This window comes from Pleuronectes platessa, chromosome 9, assembly GCF_947347685.1.
Source record: "Pleuronectes platessa chromosome 9, fPlePla1.1, whole genome shotgun sequence".
NCBI classification, from domain to species: Eukaryota; Metazoa; Chordata; class Actinopteri; order Pleuronectiformes; family Pleuronectidae; genus Pleuronectes; species Pleuronectes platessa.
The window spans coordinates 6420092-6445295 of NC_070634.1; the positions used below are offsets into that span (position 1 = coordinate 6420092).

Genomic DNA, 25204 nt, shown 5'->3' on the forward strand with positions numbered 1-25204 from the left:
TTTTCTTATATTTCTCTGAGAATAATCTCGGATCTTGATGAACAAAATCAGGCAAGTTCCGAGGACTGATATTTATGAGTGTGTGTCATTTTTGAGTGTCATTTGAGGTTTGTGCCATACTGAGTAACTAGTTACAGATGTTTTAGATTATATGCTAAGGGAGAAAACATGGATCCATTGCATTGCAACAATATTTGCCAATCATCCTTAGGCCAGCGTGAAACAGATGGAATACACTGAAATGCACAAAAGTAGGATTCAACCTCTGTTTCTCGAAACGGAGGAACAAGTGCCGCATGTCTGCTGACCTCGGAATTATCTCCTACTCTTTGTTCCTCAGCTCCACCTCCTTAATACGGAGCACCAAGTGGAGCTCCTCGGCCGTCATGCCAGCCTTAATCATGGGATCCATGTTTGGTTGGGAACCAGGCATCGCTTTGCCCTCAACATCTTCCCCAGTAGCAACATGACACTTAGGAAACAAACCCTTCTCCTTTAGTTTTTAACCAAAATTCGTTTTAAATCTTCCTTTTTTTTGCATTTATAGGTACTTATACCTCGAAAAGAACCGGCAACAATCCACGATTTATCCAACTTTTAATCAACATCCTATCAATATGAACAAAAAAAACTGGCAACCAGAAGAAGACATGTATTATCTGCCACCACTAATCAAATGAAACGAAAATTCAACCAAAAAAAGAAACGGACGAGCCCCCAATTCATGTTACGACCCCGCCCACGAGAAGATCCAGTCGCAACATTATACATGAGTCTCCCCTTTTCTCAGCTCCCAAGAACAATCAGCAACAAACAATTTACAGACTGTTTAGGTTTATTAATTATTTTTGCTTCAGGGTGGGCTAACACCAACACAACGAACAAAAACAACCTTAAGGCGAACAGCCTTCCTGGAATGAAGACAAAATAAAACACTGGATTTATTTTTTATTTCAACCTTCAGCTTCTTCACACATTACATTTTTATGGCTTTATGCATATATAAGAGATTTAAATGTATATAAACATGTATAAGAAACACATGTGATGCGAGCTGCAGAACATACCCTCAGAGAGACTCGATCAGGACACTCTCCAATGGAACTGCTAGTTCAGATCATGAAAATCAAAAAGAACAGATAGATAGAGCAGATAAATATGCCTGTTTGCTAAATATGTAAATACAATGAGTACGAGTGGATTCACACTTTACAGAGATGAGCCGTAATAAAAACAAACCAGGTTCCACATTTACAATGTGACCAAACATCCCATCACACTGATGGTCTGTAAATCCAACCAGAGTGTAGTTGATCTGTTGGACATGTTGACGCTCTGAGTTCATTGATCATTTCATCAGTAAAGTCTGTTCAGTGACTCTTGTTCAGTGATTTCATGGACACACAATCAGTTTGTTTCAGCTCCATCTCACATGTGGAAAAGAAAAGAACAAATAATCAGCTCATTGATGAGGATCAGGATCAACACAGGTTCTAAAACATCTGTCAGGCGTGTTGGTTTATCTTAAATAAGAGATGAACCGGACTGGTCCAATTTAAGTATTTATTGAGATGCAATGAAAGTTGAACAACATAGCTAAGGACAATTATCACAGCCTAGGCTAAATCAGTTAGCAAAAGGTAGTTAATAATGGCCCCGAACAAAAGGGGTTTGATATAATTATAACAGTATATTTAATATGATTGGTTATGAAAGATTGAAGGGGAGTCACCGCAAATCAATTTGGTTCTCCCTTATTGGTCCACAGCTGTAGTCCCCCGCCTCTTGTCAAGGAATCCAGGAAGTGACAAGAAGCCGCTCTCCGTGACGCTACTACTACTCTGATAGTTGCTAAGCAAAATGTTCTCTTCATGAAAGGCCTTGACACAGCTGATGCCATGTGGGCCATTGGAGAAAGGAATATGATGTTCCTGCTATATCCAAACAAGTTCCCTATGATGTAAACATTAGGATCCTCGAAACCAAAACAACGAAACAAAACAATGTCAACAAAGTCAGAATTCAGAACAATTATAAGATTCATTATTAACACTATTCAGCAAGGGTTATTTATAAATCATTTGTATAAAGGCCTTATATCTGGCCCAACCTGCTCAAGGCCCCCCTCCTGCCTTTATTGAAAATAGTACAGTCAGACCCACACAACAGCTAAAATATTGAATTATCACACATCACAGAACCTTACTTCTACATTGATTTAGAAAACAACAGCAACATTAGTTCTTTCAAACACATCCATGTCAGTGTAATTATAGATTCATGTCTTTACAAAGTGAGGATCAAATATGTATGATAAAGGCAGGTCAGTGTTTGATTGACAGCGGATCTCTGTGCGGAGCAGAAACATCACCACGATGAACTTTGAACAACAAACATTCAGACAAAAGAAGTTAAGGATTTAAACACAGAATCTAAATCACTGCTTTTAATGACTCCAGTCTATGTCAGTTCACACAACTCAGCTGTGTCTCCAGGATAACAAACCCTAACTCCAGCATAGAGAGGCTGAGTGAATGTGGTCTGGACTCTGTGGAGAAGAGTCATGGTGTCAGAGACGCTGTAGAAGGACAGAACACCTGCCCTGTGATCCAGGTACACTCCTACTGTGGAGGACGGAGGACCTGAGACTGAAGTCTTGATGCTGTTGTAATGAAATTTACATACGTTTGCATGACAAGAAAACAACAACACCCAAGATTTATCATTGAATCCAAATCTTAATTCACCTGAGTCTCCTGCTCTGCTGATATCCTTGTATGATACTGCTACACCAACTGCTCTCCCCCCCAACTCCACTTCCCAGTAACAACGTCCAGTCAGACTCTCTCTACTCAGGACCTGATACCAATTAGTGAATCTGTCTGGGTGATAAGAATAAGGCTGTTCTTCAGTCACATATGTTACTTTTCTGTTTCCCTCAGATAATAACAGACGTTCGTGTGCTGTGTTTGGATCCAGTGTGATTTCCTGTGAATATTTTAAGAAGTCAGCTCTGGTCTCTGGCTCTGGTTGTGGCAGTAAAACATCCACTTGAGACACAATCTGTAAAATCTCTGTCTTTGTCTCACTCAGAATGTCCTGTAGTAGACCTCTGACCTGTGACACACAGGCTGTCACGTCCTCAAAGTACCTCAGAGGACGGATCCTGATGCTGGATGAGTGTGTAGATTCACTGAGTGACAGTGAGGGGTAGTTGTGTAGAATCTGGTTGTGATCCTTTGTATCTGAGAGCTGCTTCATTTCATGGTCTTTCCTCTTCAGCTCAATGATCTCCTGCTCCAGTCTCTCCTGAAGCTCTCTGACTCGACTCACTTCAGTTTCCTGCTGGGATCTGATCTGCTGATTCACATCAGAGCTTCTTTTCTCCAGCAGACGGATCAACTCAGTGAAGATCTTCTCACTGTCGTTCACTGCTTTATCAGCAGAGCCATTGATGGCTCCCTCTTCCTGTTGAAGCAGCTTCAAGTCTCTCTCTCTGTCCTGGAGTCCCTTCTGGATTTTTTGTCTCCTCTGCCCGAGCAGGCTCTGCCTCTCAGTCCTTTCTGCTGCAGCTGACACTGTGTCGTGGTCTTTATGTTCATCCATAGAGCAGAGATAACAGATAGACTGCTGGTCAGTGCGGCAGAACATCTTCATCACCTCATCGTGGCTAGAGCAGAGGTTCTCCTGGAGCTTCTCAGAGGGCTCCACCAGCGTGTGCTTCTTAAATGGAGCTAACTGAAAATGAGGCTGGAGGTGTTTTTCACAATAAGAGGCCAAACAATCCAAACAGGACTTGAGAGCTTTCAGTTTTCTCCCAGGGCAGAAATCACAGGCCACATCTTCAGGTCCAGCATAGCAGTGATCAGGAGGAACAGCTTGGAGTCCAGTCTTCTTCAGCTCCTCCACTAAATCAGCTAACATGGTGTTTTTCCCCAGGACAGGCCTCGGTGTGAAGGTCTGTCTACACTGAGGGCAGCTGTAGCTTCCACTCCCATCCCCATTGTCCCAGTGGTTGTTAATACAGCTCAGACAGTAGCTGTGTCCACACACAGTAGTCACCGGATCCTTCAGTAGTTCCAGACAGATCGAACAGCAGAATCTTTCTCTGTCCAGTTGAATTTCTTGCTGCGCCATTTCAGCAGGTGCCAGTGACTGTAGAACAGTTTCTCTTCCTCTGAACAGAAACAGATCTCTGCTCCTCCCCCTCTCGTTCACTTCCTGCAGTGACTCATCTCCCACAGCTCACAGCTTGTTGTTCACCGGTCCTTACACTTACACACCTGTAAAGGGAGGAGACAAAGACATATATGACTGGGAGGAGCTGGTTGTGTTTGAGGTAGAGGTTGTTGGATTTTCAGGATTTACTTCATTTCACTTGGTGTTAAGAGGAGCTTTCAGTGAGAGGCAGAGTATGTCATCCCTCATTCACAAAATACAGTAACAATTAAAGTCAAATCAATCTAGATGCATATAATAATACAAAATCACATCTTTATTCATAAAGCACATCTCAGAACGAATAAACAAAAACTTGCTCACGCCCTCTGACAACACCAGCCAAACAGGAACAGGGAACAAGGAAGTTGTTTCACCTGTTGCTGCCTCTGACAACTTTAAATCCCTGAGACCTCGATTTTCAGTGGTAAGTAAATCCTCTTTATAAACTTCTTAATCTGTCCAATCTGTCCACGAAGTGCTTTACTCATCTTACATGTAAAAGTTTGGATTGTGCTTCTAGAAAAGGGTTGACGGGATGTACAAACCTTCACTTAAATACACGTCACACCTCCGTGCTGTCCATCTCTTTAGAGCAGGTGTTTAGAGCCTCCATCATGACAGAGGCTGAGGGGAAAGCAGCGTCCAGTGACGAGGAGCTGCAAGCGGTCAGTCTCTCCTCCAGCGGGCCGGAGGACGGTCAGCCTAGTGCCCTGACACAGAGCGCCGAGGAGCGGGTAGAGGCGGGAGGAGTGGCCCGACCAGAGAGCACCGAGGAGCCGGTAGAGGCGGGAGGAGCAGCCCGGCCAGAGAACGCCGAGGAGCGGGTAGAGGCGGGAGGAGCGGCCCGGTCAGAGAACGCCGAGGAGCGGGTAGAGGCGGGAGGAGTAGCCCGGCCAGAGAGCCCCGAGGAGCGGGCAGCCGGAGCGGTTCTCTCGGCCAAACACGATCCCATCTACGGGACCTTAGCTCCAGACCTGTTCAAACGGAGGAAGTTCTTCGTGTTGAGGGTAAACACGTCAACATTTCCACCTGCTACTTAGCAAACAGTTCAAGTCATAAATCCTACAATCACATTACAGACCCATATTATTATTTACCCGTTGGTCAATACAGGAGAAATCGAGAAGAACCTGTACCGTCATTAGAGGAATGCAGCATGTCCTCGTGGCACTATTTAAACCTATCAAGATACATTTTGCTACAGTATCTCGGACTTTGGTACATTTGTACTTTTTATCTCATTGGCTATGCTTCTCAGATTTAGTTGTCAGCTAGTATAAGACTATAGTATTTTTGTATTATTTCCAGGGGACACTGTACCTCATTTAATATTAATGCTGTTTTAATTGGTTAATTTTCTTTCTTTTATTCACAGTTAAAAAATACAGTGAATGGCTGTTTTCTTTACTGTTTAAAATGTTTCATCCAAGACTAACATTTTACTTGTATAGCCCATATCTACAAATCATAATTTGATTCATAGTGTTAAATATGGTGGGACATCCTCAGTCCTTAACCCTCGATTAGAGTGAGAAACAAACAACGGAAAAGACCCTATTATCTGCGGGGAAAAGATAGAAATTTCAGAGAGGTGAAGGATCCCTCCAATAGATGCTTCTTGTAACGGAGCACATGAACATAATTACAATATTTACAACATTCATGAGAAAAGACAGTGTCTAACATAAATGGAGAAGTGTATCAATGTTTAAAGTTTTTATACAAAAGAAGACGTCAGAGACAGAGATGAAGGGAGCAACAGTAAGTGTAATGATAGAGGCATTGGCAATAATAGAAGAAGGCATATTGTACATTTAGGCAATCTATTTGTAATTAAAATCCATAATCTAATATTAGTTTATCGCGGATATATTAGTATCTGTGTATATGTTGTCATAAAGTAACTAGAGATTACAGTCCATGAATGTCAGTCAAAAGCAGTTTTTAAATGTCATGGTTTATTTTTCAGTGATGTTTGTATCTTGAATACACATATTTAGTATTGGCCTTAAAGGTTCAGTGTGTAGAATGTTGTGACATCCAGTTGTGAAGTTGCATGTTGCAGCTGATTACCCCTCACCTCACCCCCCTTCCAAACATGAAAGAGAACATGTAGCAGACTTCAGTTGTCCTAAGCACTGTGTTTAGTTTGTCCAGCCTGGGCTACTGTCAAAAACATGGCAGCCTCCGTACAGAGGACCTGCTCCAGATGTTAATATAAAGTATTTAAATATAAAGGGCCCATTCTAGGGTAAAGAAAACAATTTGTTCAATTTAGATAAAGCACAATATAGTGAAAACATCACTAGGATTATTTTATATTCAATATCTGCCAATAGGTCCCTTTCACATAAATCTTACACACTGGACCTTTAAAATCACACAATTAGTGCTATAATCTATAATCTATATTTTGTCCTTTTCGTGTGAAAACCATGTTATGAACTCCAGTAAAAGAACACATCTCCTTAAAAGTAGGGATTAATCAACAGCGCTGTGGCACAGTGTCAACAGTAGTTAAGTGAATATTATCAGTGTCTCAGAGGGAGTGGGCCTGTTGTATTGGATTGTGATAGAGAGTCAGTCACACCTCCCATGTTTCCAGGCCGACTCTGCACCAGGCTCAGATTACACTAAGACTGTCAGGAGTCCTTAGTGTGAACTCCTAATCTTTTTTTAGTTCTCCAGCTTGGCATAGAAATGAATCACAAAGTTCAAGGATTGAATGGCACGTTGTAAAAAGTGAGTGTGTTGTATGGGTAGCCTTGGTAAACAGATGCTTTGACTGTGTAATGTATTGTGTGCTGAAGCTTTCTCGAGTGTCTCCAAATACCTGAGTTACTCAGATTTATACTTGGAAGCTGCGTGCTCAGCTGTCTTCATTTACAGTCATTTTCATATGCCAAGGCTTCATGTTTTTGTTTATTGTTACTCTGTTTGACACGCAGACGCGCTGACATTTTGTTGGAGTACCGATCCCAGCTGCGCATCTGCCTCAAAGATTACCCCTTAAGCTTTCTGTGTACATATTGTGATTGTCACAAAGGAAAATTAGAAAGTGACACCCGTGCATTTCTGTCTCTGCAGCCTGGCACTCTGAATCAGGGCATCAAAGACGTTGAAGCTCTGGTGGATAAAGAAGTAGATGGCAGCATTCATGGCATCTGGCTGATGGCAGAGTGAGTTCATGAGAGACCATGTTCAGCTGTGTGTGCATGTTCACATGCAGAGTAACATGTGCAAAGTGAAAAGCTTGTATCCTGAATTCATTAACCCTTCATCTTCTTCATCTTCTTCTCTGTCTTGTGTTGGTTTATCCTAAATATGAGAAGATGAGCCGAACTCGGTTTGTTCAATCAAGTATTTATTTAGAAAGCAATGAAAGGTAACAATCAGCAAAGCAATGAGCATCCAACAAGTCGCATCAGAACACGAGACCCATCAGAACGCATCAAACAGTCTATTTTATAACAGTAGATCTTGGTTCTTCCTCCTCGAAAGTGCGCAGGCGTAGGCCATCCTCTTGGTATTGGAATAAGGAAGTGACAAGGAGCTGCTCCCAAGGCCTTGACACAGCTGATGGCATGTGGGCCAACGGTGTTGACAATTGGAGAAAAGATTATTGTGTTCTTGCTATATCAAAACAATGTTCTGTTTGTACAGACATTCAAAACAATTTAACCAAAACAACGAAACACATTCTGGCGCTCACACATTCTAATTTCAAGATTAAACACTAGAAGGAAAAAGTTATTATTAATCATTTGTGTGAAGGCCATTTATCTGGCTCAAACTACTTCTTTCATTATTGTTAAGAGTACAGCTATAATTTGAAATGCTTCTATCTTTATTTATTTAGAGTTCAGTCAGACACAGAATATAGCTAAAATAATGAAATCCTGACACTTGTTGGTGATATATGTCCCATTTGTTACACTTTTCAGCTTGAACATATTAGAAAACACACAATGGTAACACACTATAATTCAAATGTTTTGTTTAACATATTTGTAAGCAAACAGGGATATATAATTTCACACATGAACCCATCCGTAGAGTATCTAATCAAGCATTTATTACCTGTTAATTAACGTGTACAAATTAATTCACCGAAGAGTTTGAAACTATTAAATTAAAGGTTATTCTTGACCTTGGAAATAGTAAATGGAATTAATAGTCAAGGTCCACTTACTGAATTACGCACAATGCTTTCACTGCATGAGATGACTGGACAGTGTGTATTCATGAATTAATAATTAGCACACTAGTAGTTAAAAAAATGGAATCATTCAATTTGATGAATAAATTATGATTATTTCTTATTTATATAAAATAGAATTGGAATTTTGTAAGATTTAAACATATACAGTATAGACACAACTGTGTTTTTATGATATTGATGTGGTAAGTGACGGGGATGTTATGATTCTCAATGTTCTTAATTGTTTTTGGGCAATTTTTTTTTGTCTTTTTAAGAATCTGGATATTATCCATCTTTACCATATTAAACTAGCCGAATGTTTACCTCAGGATAATCAATTGATCATGATGTGATCAAAATAGTTACACATGCAGTAAGAATACATGAGGTAGGAGTCATATTTACAAAATATGTATATTGTCCTGACTTTAAATATAATAATAATTTTATGATTTACTTGTTACAGTGGTAATAGGGAAATGTAAATGAGAGCCTAGAGATTGGTCTGTAGCGCTAAGGACAGAACAGTTTGAGTTTTATCTTGGACACTCGTGGTCTTTGGACACTTGGGGTCATAAAATAAACAGGAATACATCCAAAGGTTAACTATAGATGATTTAGAGCATTAATGAGGCAACAGCATGACGAACATCTAATAAGAGTTGCGAGATGTTATATGATGGAGACTTATGTGAAATAATTCAGTTCATTCTAAGAAAGTGATTATTGAAGATCCAGTTGAGGACAAACTAAGTCAGAGACAGGAGTTGGGTGGGTGGGGGGTGGGGAGGTCTTTCAATGTCCTCGAACAGCTTTCTGCATTGGAGAAAACAGGGACACCAGCAGAAGCTTACTGATCAGTGGTATTAAATAAAAAGCTAGGACTGTGCTAGTTGGAGCCGATGAGCTTACAGACATATTTTTCTCCCGCATCTTTAAGTTTGCTGTTGAAAAGACATTGATAAAGACTTTATAATAATAATGCTCTGAGAGGAGGCGTGAAGACAGCGACCGCCTGTCCTAAAGTCCACACATGTATAATGTACTGCAGTGCAGAAGCGTGACGCCTTAGCATCGTCAGATCCACTCGTCTTCATTAGTTAACCTCTCACTCAAATATCAGTGGCCTTATCAAACCCAAAGCTCACGAGTCATGGCAGGGGTAGCGATCTATGTGACTGGAATGCAGAGTAAAAGGAAGTGACTGCAGGACATTTACCAAGTGCATTTGCAGATGTCAGGTTGCATCACTCCTGGACGAGCTTTCAGGAAACATTAAGGCTTCCCATGTGAGACTGAATAATACATCCCATTTATACAGCTCTGTCCAACACACATTTATGTTTGTCCTGCATTTTGCCTGCAGTTATTGTTGTGGCAACAGATGCCTCTGCAGGATGTCTTGCATTAGAAAGAGTGAATTGATTCTGTAACGTTGCGGCCGAGTCAGAGAATCACGACATCTAAGAATCTAAGACTCTGTAGTGTGTCCTATGGAAGTAAATCACTGCAGGCCTCCATGTTTTTGACTTGGCACTGTGTTATAGTGTCGAGCCTGAGCGGCAGCAGTGTGTTGCACCATCCGCAGTCTGATCCAGGATCTGTGTAACACCTCTGTTCCATCAGTGACCCTAGCCAAGGTCAACTTATTTTATTAGTCCTGTCAAATCTCTTCACCAACACCTTCCCCATGAGGGGTTATTCAGTCAACTGTTTTTAGTTTTTTTGTTTTGGCCTGAGGCTGCCAGCAGCAGTCAAGAGAGTTTCATTTGAATGTGGCCACGTGCACCCGGCTCAGTGGGCTGTAAGAAAGAGAGCCACACCAAGAGAATCCATGCCAAGATGAATTAGTTGTGTCTGTACAGCGGCGAGGGAGAGAGTGTGTGTGAAACGATGCTTTTTCTGACTGCTTACATGCTATTGTGACATTTTTAGAAGCACTTTGAGGGCATAAGAGAAAGTGGATTTCTTGCTTTGAAGGTGTTTTATGTTTATTACATTCCTCTCTCTTCATTTCTCTTGAAAATAAAATGAGGGACTTAAAAATGTTTGCATGCATACTGCTTGATCCAAGGGCATTTTCCAAAATTGTGAAGCTTTTACTGAACATAATTGAGCAGTTTTGCTATACATTTTTTTTCCGTCCATCCATATATTATCTATAACACTTATCCTTTGAGGGTCGAATGGGGACTGGAGCCATTCGCCGCTGACTCTGGTTGAGAGGTAGGGTACACCCTGGACAGGTCGCCAGTGTCACAGGGCCGACATACAGAGACAAACAACTATTCACAGTTACCTTCATACCTACAGTCAGTCTGTAATTAACCTACATTTAACCCTATTCTGCATGTCTTTGGATTGTGGGTCGAAGCCAGAGAAAACCCACAGAGACATGGGGAGAACATGGACACTCCACACAGAAAGATCTGGCTGAAACCGGGATTCACCTATGCTTTTTGGTATTAACTGCAAATAACGACAGAATACAAACCAGTAAACTTTTCATTACCAATAGATCTGCTGCAGTGGTTAACCAAGTTCAGGTTTCCCCTAAGGGGTCATGAGATAAAACCTAGGGGTCATGACTAAGTGTCCTAGCCTTTACAGGTTTACAAATTGATGGACATCTACCTAAGGGTCCTTTACACCGATACATCTCCCCAAAATAATAGAAAAAATAAGCTTCTCATAACGGAGAATCATCACGTTTCTAAATTTTCCGCAGTGACAAAGAATTTCCTCCACTCTTCCCTGAGTGTCAATAGGTACATTGCAAACTGGAACTGGTCATTTTTTATTCCCCATAGACTCATGGGAACTGTTGTTCTAAACCGTTCAGTATAATTATCCCCAAAAATTAGTTAATACAAATAGTAACCATTAATCGTAACATATTTCACATTGTTTATTTTTACTTAAGGATCAGAATGTCTCATTGGTTCAAGTTCCTTCTGAGGTTTGGAAGCACTGAAGATGAACATGTCTTCAGAGAATTTCTTCAAATTTGGTAAAAATTTTCCCTTGGACTCAAAGATGATTTGATTCAATTTTGGTGATCAAAGTTTACAGCGACATCATTATCTTGTGAATATGACATATCAAGAACACAGAGGTTAATACCAAATTCACAAGGACTTTCATGTCTTATTAGATTTTACTGTTCAAAGATCGAGATCACGATCGACTCACATGTTTGGGCCTATTGAACATGATATCTCAAGTCTGCCTTTAGGGGCTTTTTAAAAATGTTGACCACTTGTCACTTGGACCCAAAGATGAACTGATTAGATTTCAGTGGTCAAAGGGTCAAAGGTCACAGTGACCTCATATGAGTCTGAATATGAGTTTTCCACTATAGGTCTAACACAGTGTCCCCTGTATGTATTTTCTCAGGGTGGATCACTGGAACAACGAGAAGGAGCGTATCGTTATGATAACGGACAACTCTCTCCTGATCTTCAAGTACGACTTTGTCATGTTCAACTGTGACCAAGTGCAGAGGATCCCGCTGAACTTTGTGGACCGCCTCACTCACGGCCCCTTCAGCTTCCCAAAGCGCTCCATACTCCGGTAGGTTCCCTCATTGTAGTCTTTATCATTCCTGCAGCAGTGAACAGTAGCCCGATGAACCTGCAGCTTTTTCTGAGGTTAACATCTTGTAATTTGTGGTGGGAAGTGATAACCAGGAAACTTCAGCCAAACAGAGATGTATTCATTACAATTTGAACAGGGTGCAAAAAAAGAATTATAATATAGAGAAAGTCTCAGAGCTCCCGTCTCATTTTCAGTAAGTCTTCTCAAGAAGAGTAGCTAATTAAAAAACTAAAACCCGACTTAGAGAATTACAAATATTAGCCCTAATTATCTGCTCCATGTTCTAATTTGCTGCACAAAGGAAATGTATCTCTGAAAGAAAGTCCTTTGTCTGACGATTACCATTAAGCTCTGCCACAAAATCTGCCTAGTCACATTTTTTTCTAGGTTTCCAAACTTTTGTCTGAAGTATTGTATTGTATCATACAACACGTCTTTATGTAACAAATTTATTAAGAAATTTGAAGATGTCATGAAAAATGCAAGACGGAGCCTTTTTCGTAAAATTTCAAAGATTGCAAGAGTATGAATGATTTACTAAAAAGTAGTCGCAGTGATTTGTATCGTCAGCGAGGACAGTGACAGGAAGCGGAGGGCATCGATCAGAAGGCTGCGTGGTGGTGAGGGGGATACAGGCAGAGGAGCGGCTCAGGGTAGACGAGATCAACCGGGGACACGTGGAGCAGCAGAAGTGAAACGGGGATGGCAGCGAGACGAGTGTGCTGAGAGGTTTTCGGGGGTAAGGAGTGCAGAGCTGTCAGTTGGAGCTGTCACTTAACTGATTAGTGGCAAAATTAATGTAGTCCTTTCATCTAAACCTTTTAAAGACGGCTCAGGGGATACCAAACCAACTAAAACTAATTTGATGAATAAAACGTAATGTGCTGTGAAGAGCTTAGAGAGCGCCGCCTTTATTGGAGGCTTTATCTCTGCACATTACGTTAAATTATACATAAAACGCTTGTGAAAGCCACCCGGGAGTCAAACAGTAAAGAGACGGTTTCAAATAAGAAAAGCCAGAGCCTCAAACATCTCCTCTTTCTGTCTTCATCTTCACAGCTCCCTCCCTCCTTCTCCCAGTCTTCCTCTCTGTCTCTCCCTCAGGAAGTGTCTTCCTTTTTTCGTCTAGGTCATTCTGTTTTATTTCTGGCAGACAGTGATCAGTGGGTACATGTACAGATGAAAATGAATCCTCGCTGCCACTGTAACCGTACACAAAACTTTGTTTCCACATCACTTAATCGCGGTGAGAGAAAAGTGTTGAAAGTCAGGCTGAGGAAATTATTCGATGTCACATCCATTTTTTAAAACCACTCATAGTGTGGAGGAGTTATGGAGGACCACAAGTGTCACTCAAATGGTAATACAGCATTTCATTAATACATTGCTTTACAAACCAATTCATCTATACACTAAGAAATAAAGCTATAAACATATAGACTACATTTGAAAGCAATTCATTATTTGATATTGTATTTGTATGGTTTACAAAACAACGCAAAACTGTCAATAACTACATGATGAAAAAAAGAAAAATGTATTTGAAATGCAGTTTAAAAAAATGAAATACATGACTTAACTCAAAACTGAATCAAGAATTCACATTTTGAGCAGGTATTTAAAAAGACAATTTGTTTCCCCATTTTCCTTTTCATTTCCCTTTTCCTTTTCTTTGTGATTCCAGGTATTTATCTACCTTTAAACTGCATTTTGTAAACCCCCTGGTAATTTGAACTATTAATTGATAGATTACTATTTGATTTGTAAATAATTCATGCAATTCTTTTTACTTACAATTAAAATATCAAAGAGTTGATATAGTTTGTGATGTTGTGATTTATCAGAAGGTAAAGAAGGAAATCGTGTTGGCAAACAGTTGTCTATTTACACAACCAGCAGGCATGATACTGCATCAGCATTTATCTGGAGTCATGCTTCTGTCCACCTGATCAATATAAGGCCAATATCTGCTGTCACTTCTGCTCTGTTTTACGATAAACATCAATTCATTATCCACGCCGTTAATTCTTTAAGGGCCATATCGAGCTGGTGCCAATCCCAGCAGTTGAATTGTTCTGAAAAGAAATAGGGGACCTGCAGTGGTTGATGATAATTATCTGTGCGTTGTGAGGCAAGAGTTAAATCCAAATGTATTTAAGTTTTTGTGATGACGGCGGTGTCAGTGTGGTGTAAACAACAACACGTGATCACCCTGTCAAATACGTTACATCCTGCCTCTGCCTGCTGCACCAGCTCTCACCTGGATGCTCTTTCTGTTCTGCTGTGAACGCGTCTGAGCAGAGATTATACTCCCGCGTTGTTCATATGTGAAAGGTAAACTCCGGAGAGACCCAATGTGTGGATAATCTCTGGAGCTCATGTCTTAAAAAACAGCTGTACATGCACATATTTAGTATTTCCAGTCGTCACTTTGAGGGATTAAGACAGTGTTAACTTACAAAATGTAAATCTTCTTCTGGTGTTAAACATACAAAACATGAGAGAACACACACACAACAAATAAAAGAAAGGAAAAAAATTGGGGGATAATCTCAAATTAATTGATCACATAGAGAACTATCTACTACTACATAATTAACTGTATCTCTGTTCCCAGGCCTTCTCCAGATAACTGACTGATAGTTTACACTGATTTAAGATGTCACAGTAATGACACTTGTCTTGTGTGTGAGATAGCTGCTGTTGATTTGATTGCTGACAGTTGTCATCTGACCACTTGATGTCAGTGTGCACCCTCGGTAGTGAGGGTTCAAGACAGCAGCACGCCACATCACATTCCTTCATCTGTTTGATGTTGTCACGGATGATCCTGAATCTCTGCTGCTAGAGCGCCTGTTCACTGTTTCGCCTGCAACAAATACAACGTCGTCACAGCAGAAAAAGAACCCTTCTTTCTCCGTGCTGAGGCAGTTAATTGCAATAGATCTTGCATAATAATTCTTTAATGTTCTCCATATTCAGTTTTTCCTTAGCAGCACATCCACTGCTCGTAGATTTTTGTTTTCAGCCTATTTTGCAGTGGGCTCTTAAGTTTTGATGCCGTGAGATCAAAGATTAGTGTTTGTGAAATCACCAAAGGACACTGCTGCTGATAATAGAATATCAGAATATTTTTTATCAGAAGTAATGTAATTTAACTTATGTGATTGAGACTGAAAGCGCTCTGATGAATGTCTGACCCCGGTGTTCCCAGACCATCACAACAAAGAATATCAAACTCCCCCTGTGCAACGTCTTACTTGGCGTCAGTCGGCTCGTCTGTGCCCCATCAGCTTCCCAAAACCTTGATGATGCCAATAGAAGGTGTTCGGGGAACGTCAGTATTTTTAGTCCTGATGATTTTTGTTTTCATCACACATTCTCCAGGTAGAAGGAAAAAAAAACACATTGTATTTGACATCTGTGGGGAAAGATGTGTTTTAAGTGCCTTCTTTCCAAACTGTCTAGACAAACTAATTACCCAGAACATCAGCTATATTTTTTATTCCTGTCTGAAAAAGTTGGGTGTGGAGGCTTAAAGAAGCCTCGCTAGAGGTTGCTTCAGTAACTGTTGTAAAAAATATATATATTTATGAAGGCTGGAAATAATCTCAGTACTGCTCTCCTCTGTTTCTCATCTGATTGGATGGAGGGTTTTCTTCTTAGCAAGGCCTCAGAGGGAATCATGCCTTATTTAGCTCCCCACCTTCAACTACTTAAAACTGTTTAATTAACTTGAAGATCCTCCTGACTCTGTCAATTGATATTCTGACATGAGTGAGATCATCCATTATTTATTATGTTGTTTCAATAGGTTACAAAGTCTGTAGGTTGAGTCCGTCAAACCTGCTTTTAAAAGTCATCCTCCTCTCATTCTGCTATGTTTCTGGCCACACCTATACAAAGCAAAGCAGCTAACACATTCAAACAGCAGAGGGCAGTGAGTAATTGAGATCAGCCACATAACATCTCACCACATGATCATTTAGACCCTCATAGCTGGTGTAATGTGAGGCAAGAGTTAAATGCACATATTTATGTTTAAGGTGTAAAGCAAGTAAGACGTGTGGCCGCACCACACGTTGTCTTTAAAGCAGAACTATTATTCTCATTTCTAGCTCTGTAGCGATATGCAGCCTCTGACTGAAACAGGAAATATTAACTCAGGCCTCCTTAAAAGCTCACTTTTATTCTGACTGGCTAAACATCCAGAAAGCTGCCAGGCTCTCGTGAGCATCCTCTCACCAGTGTGGAGGCTCTATAAGTTTTGAATTATGTGACAGAACATAATTGATTCGAAGTGGCAACTTCTCAAGTCCATACATTCATGTCCAAGATTGAATCTGATCCTGAATATGAGGGAGGAAAGCACAAACATTTGCAGTTTGTCTCTGCCTACCAACCCAGTCTTTCAAACATAATTTGTATATATAATTGATTGTATAACCCCTGTTTAAGGTAAAGTTGTTTCTGTAGCCCGGGCCACACTGTTGTGGACCGGTTGCTTTTGATTTCGGCGCCTGTGTTTACAGATTGCAGGGGCCACACTGCCTGCGGTTCAGCTGCAGTTCAGCTGCGGAAGCCGCTCTGCTCTTCTAGAGATTACATTTCTCACCTACTTTCTCTGCGTACCTGGCGCGGTTCACAGCAGAATAGTGAAAATTAACTTTTCTTTACTTTTATGTTTATCTGTTGAATATGTCACAAACATAAATGTTTGCAACCCTTTGTGTACCCGTTTCAAAGTAAAAGCACTCCAGTGTTTCTGTTGATTGAATCCATTCATTTGGTTTTTAAAGGGTTTTTATTAGGAAATATTTGCAGGAGCGGAAAATGTATGGCTTCATACTGTTTAATACTGGAATGTATTTGAGTATGCAGGACTTCTTTATTCAAAGAAAATATAGAAGCCATATTCATGACCATTTTCAAGGTAAACCCTATGTAAAGTATAGCGCTGGCAGTAGCAGCTCTGCTGCAGAGCCGCTAGTGTGAACCCCAGACCCCTGTGACATGCAGCAGAACTGCAGCGCAGCCGTTCCGTGACTCAACCCCTGACAGTGTGACCCGATGTGACACCTGAGCTTTTGTCTTACAATATTCACATTACCATAAATAATGTTGTCACCCCTGTCGGTTTGTTAGTTGGTTTGTTTATTTCAATCAATCAATCAATAAAATGTTATTTGTATAGCACATATTCACAAATCACAATTAGTCTCATAGGGCTTTAACATGGTGTGACATCCTCTGGCCTTAACCCTTAACAAGAGTAAGGAAAAACTTCTAAAAACACTTTTAACAGGGTAAAAAGAACGTAGAAACCTGAGAGAGAGCCACATGTGAGGGATCCCTCTCCCAGGATGGACAGAAGTGCAAGGGATGTCAAGTGTAGAGGAGAACATCATCAGGATAAAGGTTTTAGCAGCATTGATAAGGGTAAACATTTTGAAGGATAACTGAAGGTCAATGAATTGATGGATTATTGTCAGTAATGGTATTTGTTAGCAGGATTGTATAAAAATGACTGATTACCACGGAACTTGGTGGTAATAATGGTTTATGGGCTAAGAGAAAATTCATTAACATTTGTAATGATCTAAACAAAGAGGGGGATCAAGGATTGTTTTTCACTCATCTGTGAGATAGGCCTTTTTTTCACCAAGTTCCCAGGGAATAATTCATGGAGCCTTGAATATTCAGCTGACTGATCTCTATGAGTGTTTGTAATTTGTGACATATTCATTGAATTTGGGTTGAACCTTTATTTGATACTTGGAAGTACAAGTTATTTGTTTATAAAAGGCTACCACTATAGCACAGAATGTAAATACTAAACTCATACTGTACTTAGTACAGTCATTGTCTAATGTACCTGTAGTACAGGCCAATCACATACAATACAGAATCAAATTTCTTTGCTATGAAAATTTGTTTGTAATGTTAAATTGTAATACTTGTATTTATTTATTCATAAACATTGTAAGTGCAAGCATTTCCTCATTATACTATATATTTTTTATAGGAACACTGGAAGAGTTGTTGTTCCCATGGTAACTACTAGTGAACATCCAAATAAAGAACAAACCACATATAGGCCTCCCCTGCATTGTGACACCTGGGACTGGCATTGTACAGTCTATATGTAGCTTGATAAATGAAAGAGGAGGAACATGAATAATCCCAAGTTATTCTGAATTCTTTCACAAACACAAGACTTGAAACACAAAATACAAAATACATCTATCCATGCAAAGAGAGGAGAGAGACAAGTGGGTTTGAATTCTCTCAGCAAATCAAGTCTGTGTATCACCAGAACACAGCATCGCCAAATATCCTAGTTCAACCTGTAGCATGAGTCCTTAAACCAGGCAGAACAAAAAAGAAAAAAGCTCACATCACAGAAACAAAGCATAGATCAAGAGCAGAGTGTGCACGCTGGCTGCTCCCAGGACACACAGCATAAATGAATCAACGGCAGTGGATGTATAATGTTTGGGGCATGCTGCTGTAAACTCATCCACCTTGGGAGCATCTTCCCGCTTGTGGATGTACTTTTTCAAGGAGGAAATATCTCAACAGCCTGCAGCTATGATATCACAGCTTTTGCATCATGACATTGGAGTAACTGTATTTTTTTAGGATTTCGACGCAGCCTGAGCTGCTTTATCATCAATAATGTAAATAGCTTTTTGAGCTGGAATATCAGAAGCTGTGTCTTACCGGTAAACTAAACTCTTTGTCTTTGTTTCTCTAGCCAATACTCCACCCTCATCTTTTTTATCAGCCCTTTCACATTTCTTATGAAACCTTGTTGGATGGATACATGGATGATGGCTGACAAACCTGCAGGCTCTATTGAGCAATCAGAGACAATGTGGGACACTTGCCATGACAACTGCAGCTGGGCTGATATTTATCTTGTGTGTTGACTTGCGAGTCTGAAGCGCTTGTACGCCCATTCAAGGGAGTCATTTATTTGTCACTTGCCCCTAAGCTCAGAATACAGTGCTGCTCCCCTGCATGGGTGTGTTTTGTATAAACACTGTTGACTAAGTGGAACTCCACCAGTGGAGGGTGAACAGTGGACCCAACTACTAATAAAGTGTTAAACCTCTGAATGACAAAACTTTGGTGTAGCCTGCTTTTGCGCTGTCTGTTATTTTTTGACTGTATCGAAGTGAGGTGCAGTGAAAGTACAAACCCCAGCTCTGCCACATAAACACAGTGAAGACTTCCAAGGCCTCTGGCAGCACAGCCCAGCCCTGCTTTGCCTGTTTGGGCCGGTCCCGCTCCCAGTGATAGCTTACCTGTGGAATTTGCCAAAGCTTTTTTATATCCCCATGTATACAAGGGCAATAGCTGTGTGCACTTACAAAGGACAATGTGTACCAACGTAACCCAACCATCCTCACTCGCTTTTGCTGAAATATAATCAGTCTTTTAGTCGGGGCTTTGCTTTTGTACCAAGTTTTTTCTTTCTTCCTCCGTGCATAACATTTACTCTGGAGGAGGCACAAAATGTTCAGCGGCAGCAGTATTGTCATTTTTTAAAGTGCTTGTGTAAACAGGACTAGATGATTGCATTATGATGCAGCCCCTCCCTGGGACTGTGACATATCAATAGCTGCACCACTATTGTTTAGCCTCAGGCGTTTAATTCTGGTTGGCAGGAAGTGCTGTTGCACAAGCAGTGTGGTAAAATGAGCACATCAGCATGACAGATCATTAAAGATATGTCACACCTCGATTGGGAAATGGCCTGCATGCTGATTTATTTATTTTACTTTCTTCATCGTTACCTATTTTTTGCAAACCAGCAGGTACATGATGGACAAAACAGCGCTTTTTTTTACTCCTTTAACGCTGACAATGGTATTAGTCACAGCTGTTGACAGATTTACAAAAATACAAACACGTTGTGTGATTGTCATAATAAGATACACTTTTTGCGCAACTTTTAACATGCACACTGGGAAACCGGGTATTGTTTGTTGTTGATTGTGTGGTTGTCATTGTGGTTGTGTGTGTGTGTGTTTGTGTGTGTGTGTGTGTACTTTGGAGTGTATCTCCAGATGAACACATTTTCCAAGATAACCTCGTTAATAATAGAGAGACAAATCTAAAGTTTGTAATGCTCAGAATTTGATTCCTCCTCATATGATGCCAAATGATAAGTGACATCATGAAGAAGTCAGAAAGAAGGCCGATGAAATGACTTCATGGTATGTTTGCATTCTAAAACTATTATCAAGTATTCAGAATGATGTCATCGTGACATCATGATGTGGTCAGAAAATTGTGTGATATTGTAGAAATTCATTAGCTTTAGACCGATAGAATTAGAGACACAGTCTATGGCTATTCGGCTCATTTGTTATCATATGGTCAAAATTACATCACGATCACCATTTTAAAAAGTCTGCATATTTGTAAAACACATGGGCAGGGTATGCAAAAACATGACTTTTGCGTCTTTAGTAGAATATCATTTTGTAACAGCATCATCTGTGTCCATGTCCATTTTCTCCATTTCATTTGGCTCATGTTTATTTGACTTCTCTCCAGGAGGATCTGTCCTAAAAAGATATGCAGCGCATGGTGTTTTAAACTCTCTCTGACCCTCTACCTTTTCAACAGTCACAAAGATACCGTATTTCACCCATATAATACAGTCTTCGAGGTATGAGAGGCCTAGATCACATTCAATGTACAAACAGTAAACAGAGAATTGTAAAGATCTTCACAGCGTGTAGATCAACACCAACATACTTTCAAAGATGGGATCTCTGAGTGTGTGGAGGTCTGTTTGCTCTCAGTCTTCTGAGGTTTCATTAGGCTGAGGAAAGATATGACCTCAAGGCATTTTCATTAAAACCTATGGTATTTACAGACTAACGAAAGAAAAGCAGAAGAAAGAGAATATGAGAGAGTATGATGAACACACTGTAAATTACCTCTAAGCCTGGTAAACATGAGATTGCCCTCACATTAAGTATTAACCCTGAGGACAGATTAGTGGCATTTTTTTTTCATTATTCTAACACCGTTACCATGGAGCTAACACGTCTGGTAATTCCCCTTAAGGGATATAATGTGAACTGATGTTAATACCACAAAATAAATATAATGGCCTATTAAGGGGTATTAATTTCATATCAGAAAGTATGCTTTTCTTTTTTTGCACACAAATCTGCAGTTGGAGATGGCAGTGACTGCTAATTTTTTGTCGGTCTAGATTTACCCCGATAATCAATTGAACTAACTACTGACTCTCAATTAGTTTCCCTCATCATCAGCGAGCTGTCAGGTAGATTCTAAATTATATTTCTCAATGACAGAATACAGGCCGTAAATTTATGCAAAACTAGGTAGAGCGTTTATCTCCCCCGAGGCCTAATAGTCATAATAATCAAGATGCAACAAACTGCACACACAGATATCAGTTCCCTAAATTAAGTGAGAGTTAAAGTTAGATCCTTGAATTTTTCCCTAAGAAATCTGTGAAAATGTTAAGAAAACAAACGCCCATTTAAAAAAGTTAAAGATTCCTGGATCTGTCGATTTGTTTGGATCCGCTACAAGTTTAAAGTTTCAGGAAAATCTGCTGTGTAGTTTTTGTAATCCTGATGATAGACAAACCAACCAACCAACATAATTATCACTTAAAAAACACCTCTAGGATATACTAGTATTTGTATGTGGCAAGAGAGAAAGAACCTAATTATATTCAGCCCTTTGTCCCTGATTCTCAGGAACAAAACCATACATTGTTTTTAGAAAATGTTGATGTGATGACAACATGAACTGCAGAAGCTGAGGTTTTATCACCTAGTGAAGTGGAATGTGTCGCTGACAGCGTGATACTCGCCGTGTTTTGATGTGTTCAGGAGAGAAGGGGAGGGGGTGCGAGTCTTCTGGGACCGGCTGAGAGAGCCCTCCTTCACCTCCAGGTGGAACCCCTTTGCCACTGACTACCCTTTCAACACCTTCACCTACCACCCTGTGAGGAACACCGATGACATGTTTACTGCGCTCTGCGACGTAAGTTGATGGTGGGAAATGGTTGTGGTCTTATTTACAGACGTACAGTGCAATTAAAGTGAAAGGAATTTGATTCGTTATGCGCCCGGTGCTGAAAAAAACAAACACAGGCAACGTTAGTTGTTAGCATCAAGTAACAAGACGTATAGTTATATTGATATGATATGAGGTCATTGAGGGGGACTGGAAGCTAAGCCTGACCCACTCAAACTGGTGAACATAGACCTGGAAGAACATTTACTAAGAATGCAGCACAATCCCGCCTCCATTATGACCTGACATTTAGATATGTGCCTGGTGGGGAGACTATTGTCATTGTAGACAGTTGGAGGGATCACAGCAGATAGGCAATAGCTATTTGACCCCTGAACCCTGTCTCTCAAAACTTTCTTTTATAAACTATTATTTGTTGATTTACTGATGTCAAAAAATAAATAAGATGCCAGTGGGGCAAGCAAAGTAGGAGGTTTCTAAGAACCACCTCTGACCTGTTGACTGAGACTGGCTCCAGCCCTCCCACGACCCTCAAACCATAAGCAGTGTGCAGGATGGGTGGATGATTGATCTTGATTGAATAGGATCAGTTACCATTAAACAAGTTTAATAATTTGATGCAATGGTGCTTGACAAGATGTCCGATTGATGATTGTCTCACACTGAAATAAGCAGTTTTTAGTGTAAGTGTAACTAAACCTGGAAATAAATGTGTTTTCTGATGAATGTCTGATCATCCCGTCTTCTTGTCCACAGATCGACAACTTTCGTGTGCAGCTCCTGGACGCGGCACAGAAAGCCCATGCCATAAAGCCCGTTCCTGGAAAGGCCAATGGTGTCCTGGTCTTGAATCAGCAAATCCAAATTGAGGCCTATGTAGGCCTTATGTCTTTCCTGGGAAACCAGAACAAACTTGGCTACTGCATGGCTCGAGGAAATCTTGGCTTCTAAACATAATCTAATAATTTATTGCTGTGTGGAATTCAGGTTGATTAATTTGTTTACAGAGAGTTCATAATTCTTGAAAGATTGACCAGAGATTGTTTCGGTGTTCAGGTTTGCTTTTGTTTTACGTTGAAGCCCTGCTTCCGAGGATGAGGTGCATGAGGTATAAACAACTGTGTGATCTCCCCCACTGCTTAATACCAGTTTGTGGTGTCTGAGCACTCACAAATATCCACATTTCAACACCGCTCTTCTCTGGATGACGGATCTCCCGCTGCTCTCAAGGAGCTTTGTATTTGCTCCTCAATGATATGGTAATTGAACTCTTTTGCAACGGGACTCCTTTCTTCCTCCCCCAGTGTCTCTGCTAAAAGCTCATTCCCGTGCCATTCAGCCCCTTAGAGATTCACTGGAGCATGAGGGCACATTTGTCAGTTTATCATTTGTAGTGTATTTTTACAGTGCATACAGTGTTGGAATTTCCGTTTGATTTGTGTGTTTACTGTGTGTCATTCCGCCTTGTCTAGTATCATGTGTTTGTCTTGTAAGCCTGTCCCTGACATGAAAACATAAGCTCACATATTTTGTTATTTTCCCCTGTTATCGTTATAAAAAGATGTGCTGTTTTTTAATGTGCTCTTGGTTGGTGTATTATGCCTTTAATAACTTTTTTTAATAAATAATAATTCATGCTTGTTGAAATGTTAACCTGGCGGTGCCATCTGTCTCTTCCGCAAGGCCACAATTTGTGGCAAAACAAAGCGTATCGATACCTGAGTAGTATCAGCCCTTATGTAGAGTTATTTCATTAAATTAATCTTTTTGTCCTGGTTGGTATGGCAACACCTGTAGTTACTAGCCTCTTTCATCAGTAGTTTTAATTTGAAGCAGCAGCAGTAGAACGTGCTGAATTTGCATTAGCAGTGTGAGCAGTAAACACTGAGGTTGGTAGCGTTGATATTAAATTACAGTCAGTAACTCTGAATTAGCTGCTGCACCTTTTTATTTGACTTTGTAGTTTGGTCCATATCCCATCCGCTAACATGGTGGAAGCAGGATTTATGGCCTATATGGCAGCCAGACAACAGGGGACATTAACAGCCTTTGGCTTCAATTTTGGGGAGCATTTATGTCGTCCATCTTTATATTCAGTCTATCAATATTTATAACAATGTAAACCCTCCTTCCTGCACCTCGCACTGATCATTGGAGTAGTGACAGTCTTCTCATCCATTATGTCTCAGCATGAAATTGATCAGGTGTAATTCCAAAAATGTCCAATGTCTTTAAATACGAAGATGTGATCATACCTCTGCCTTCTGAGGTCATGTCTTAAGGGACCTAAAGAAGTGACCTCAGATTGTCGGATTAAACGAAACTAAATAAGCATTAATGTAGTGATGTCCTGATGCAAGACTTAAAGAGTTCGACTAGGCTTTATCTCTGCTTTGAGACAGACCAGGTTCACAGCCACCTCCCTCAATAACAGATATTCGACTTCCTGTCTGATGGAGTACTGAGCCTCACAGCTTTTCAGATTATGTATCACTTCATCATGAGTTGCTACTGAATCAAAAAATAAGCTAAATATGCCACTGAACACTATTACAGGTTCATTTCTCAAGTCATCCCTGGTAGAAGGAGGCAGTGGTGATCATATTGTTATGTTTTAGATGTGACTATCTGTTTCTATGTAATGTAATGCTCTCACAGCATTCAGTATAGTGAAGGAATAGTTGGTATCTTCGGATATAAATAAGGTGCATGAAAGGGCATGACTTTTAGTGGATGAGGTTGTTTTCATCCGTGTGTGTTTAGTAGTTAGCAGGATTTTGCAAAAACTACTATTGAACTTAATAGTGGTTTCATTAGAAGACTTGGTGGAGGTAACCAGAATACGTTCAACAACAGTCCCCTGAAGAAAGTTATGTTTTCACTTTGTATCTCTGTCTGTTATTCCTAATGTAAATACATTGAATGACTATTGAAAAATGTAGATCATTTGCAGGGTCAAAATCTTTGATTCTCAAGAAACTGGAAAGAGTTTCAAAGCTTCATCAAAAGCTTCATCAAATTGCACACATTGAAATGCAGTCTTGTTTGAATGACAAGAGGGAAACAGCCCGCAGTATTAAGCCTCTTCAGGGAATCTCAGCAGGAAACCAGAAGCAGTGTGCCCCAAGAAGAGGGTCCCAGGTTTAC

At 40.3% G+C, this 25204-nt stretch overlaps 2 protein-coding genes across 4 annotated transcripts; one reads left to right on the forward strand and one right to left on the reverse strand.

Annotated features, from left to right (window-relative positions):
* Nucleotides 1–935: 935 nt before the first annotated feature.
* Nucleotides 936–4915, reverse strand: LOC128448683 (tripartite motif-containing protein 16). Its single transcript, XM_053431454.1, has 2 exons — nt 4767–4915; nt 936–4283 (listed from the first exon to the last, which is right to left on the reverse strand). The coding sequence occupies exon 2, from the start codon at nt 4135–4137 to the stop codon at nt 2461–2463; it is 1677 nt and encodes a 558-aa protein (XP_053287429.1). The 5' UTR covers nt 4138–4283; nt 4767–4915; the 3' UTR covers nt 936–2460.
* Nucleotides 4221–23710, forward strand: tprg1 (tumor protein p63 regulated 1). 3 transcript variants are annotated; one of them, XM_053431457.1, is made up of 7 exons: nt 4222–4412; nt 4508–4645; nt 4813–5228; nt 7309–7400; nt 11819–11995; nt 21910–22063; nt 22814–23710. In XM_053431457.1, exons 3-7 carry the CDS (start codon nt 4836–4838, stop codon nt 23006–23008), a joined length of 1011 nt encoding a protein of 336 aa, XP_053287432.1. In that variant the 5' UTR covers nt 4222–4412; nt 4508–4645; nt 4813–4835; the 3' UTR covers nt 23009–23710. The 3 variants fall into 3 exon arrangements, with proteins under 3 accessions (XP_053287433.1, XP_053287432.1, XP_053287431.1); XM_053431458.1 differs by having other exon boundaries at nt 4221–4645; nt 4818–5228; XM_053431456.1 differs by having other exon boundaries at nt 4222–4645.
* Nucleotides 23711–25204: the final 1494 nt, after the last annotated feature.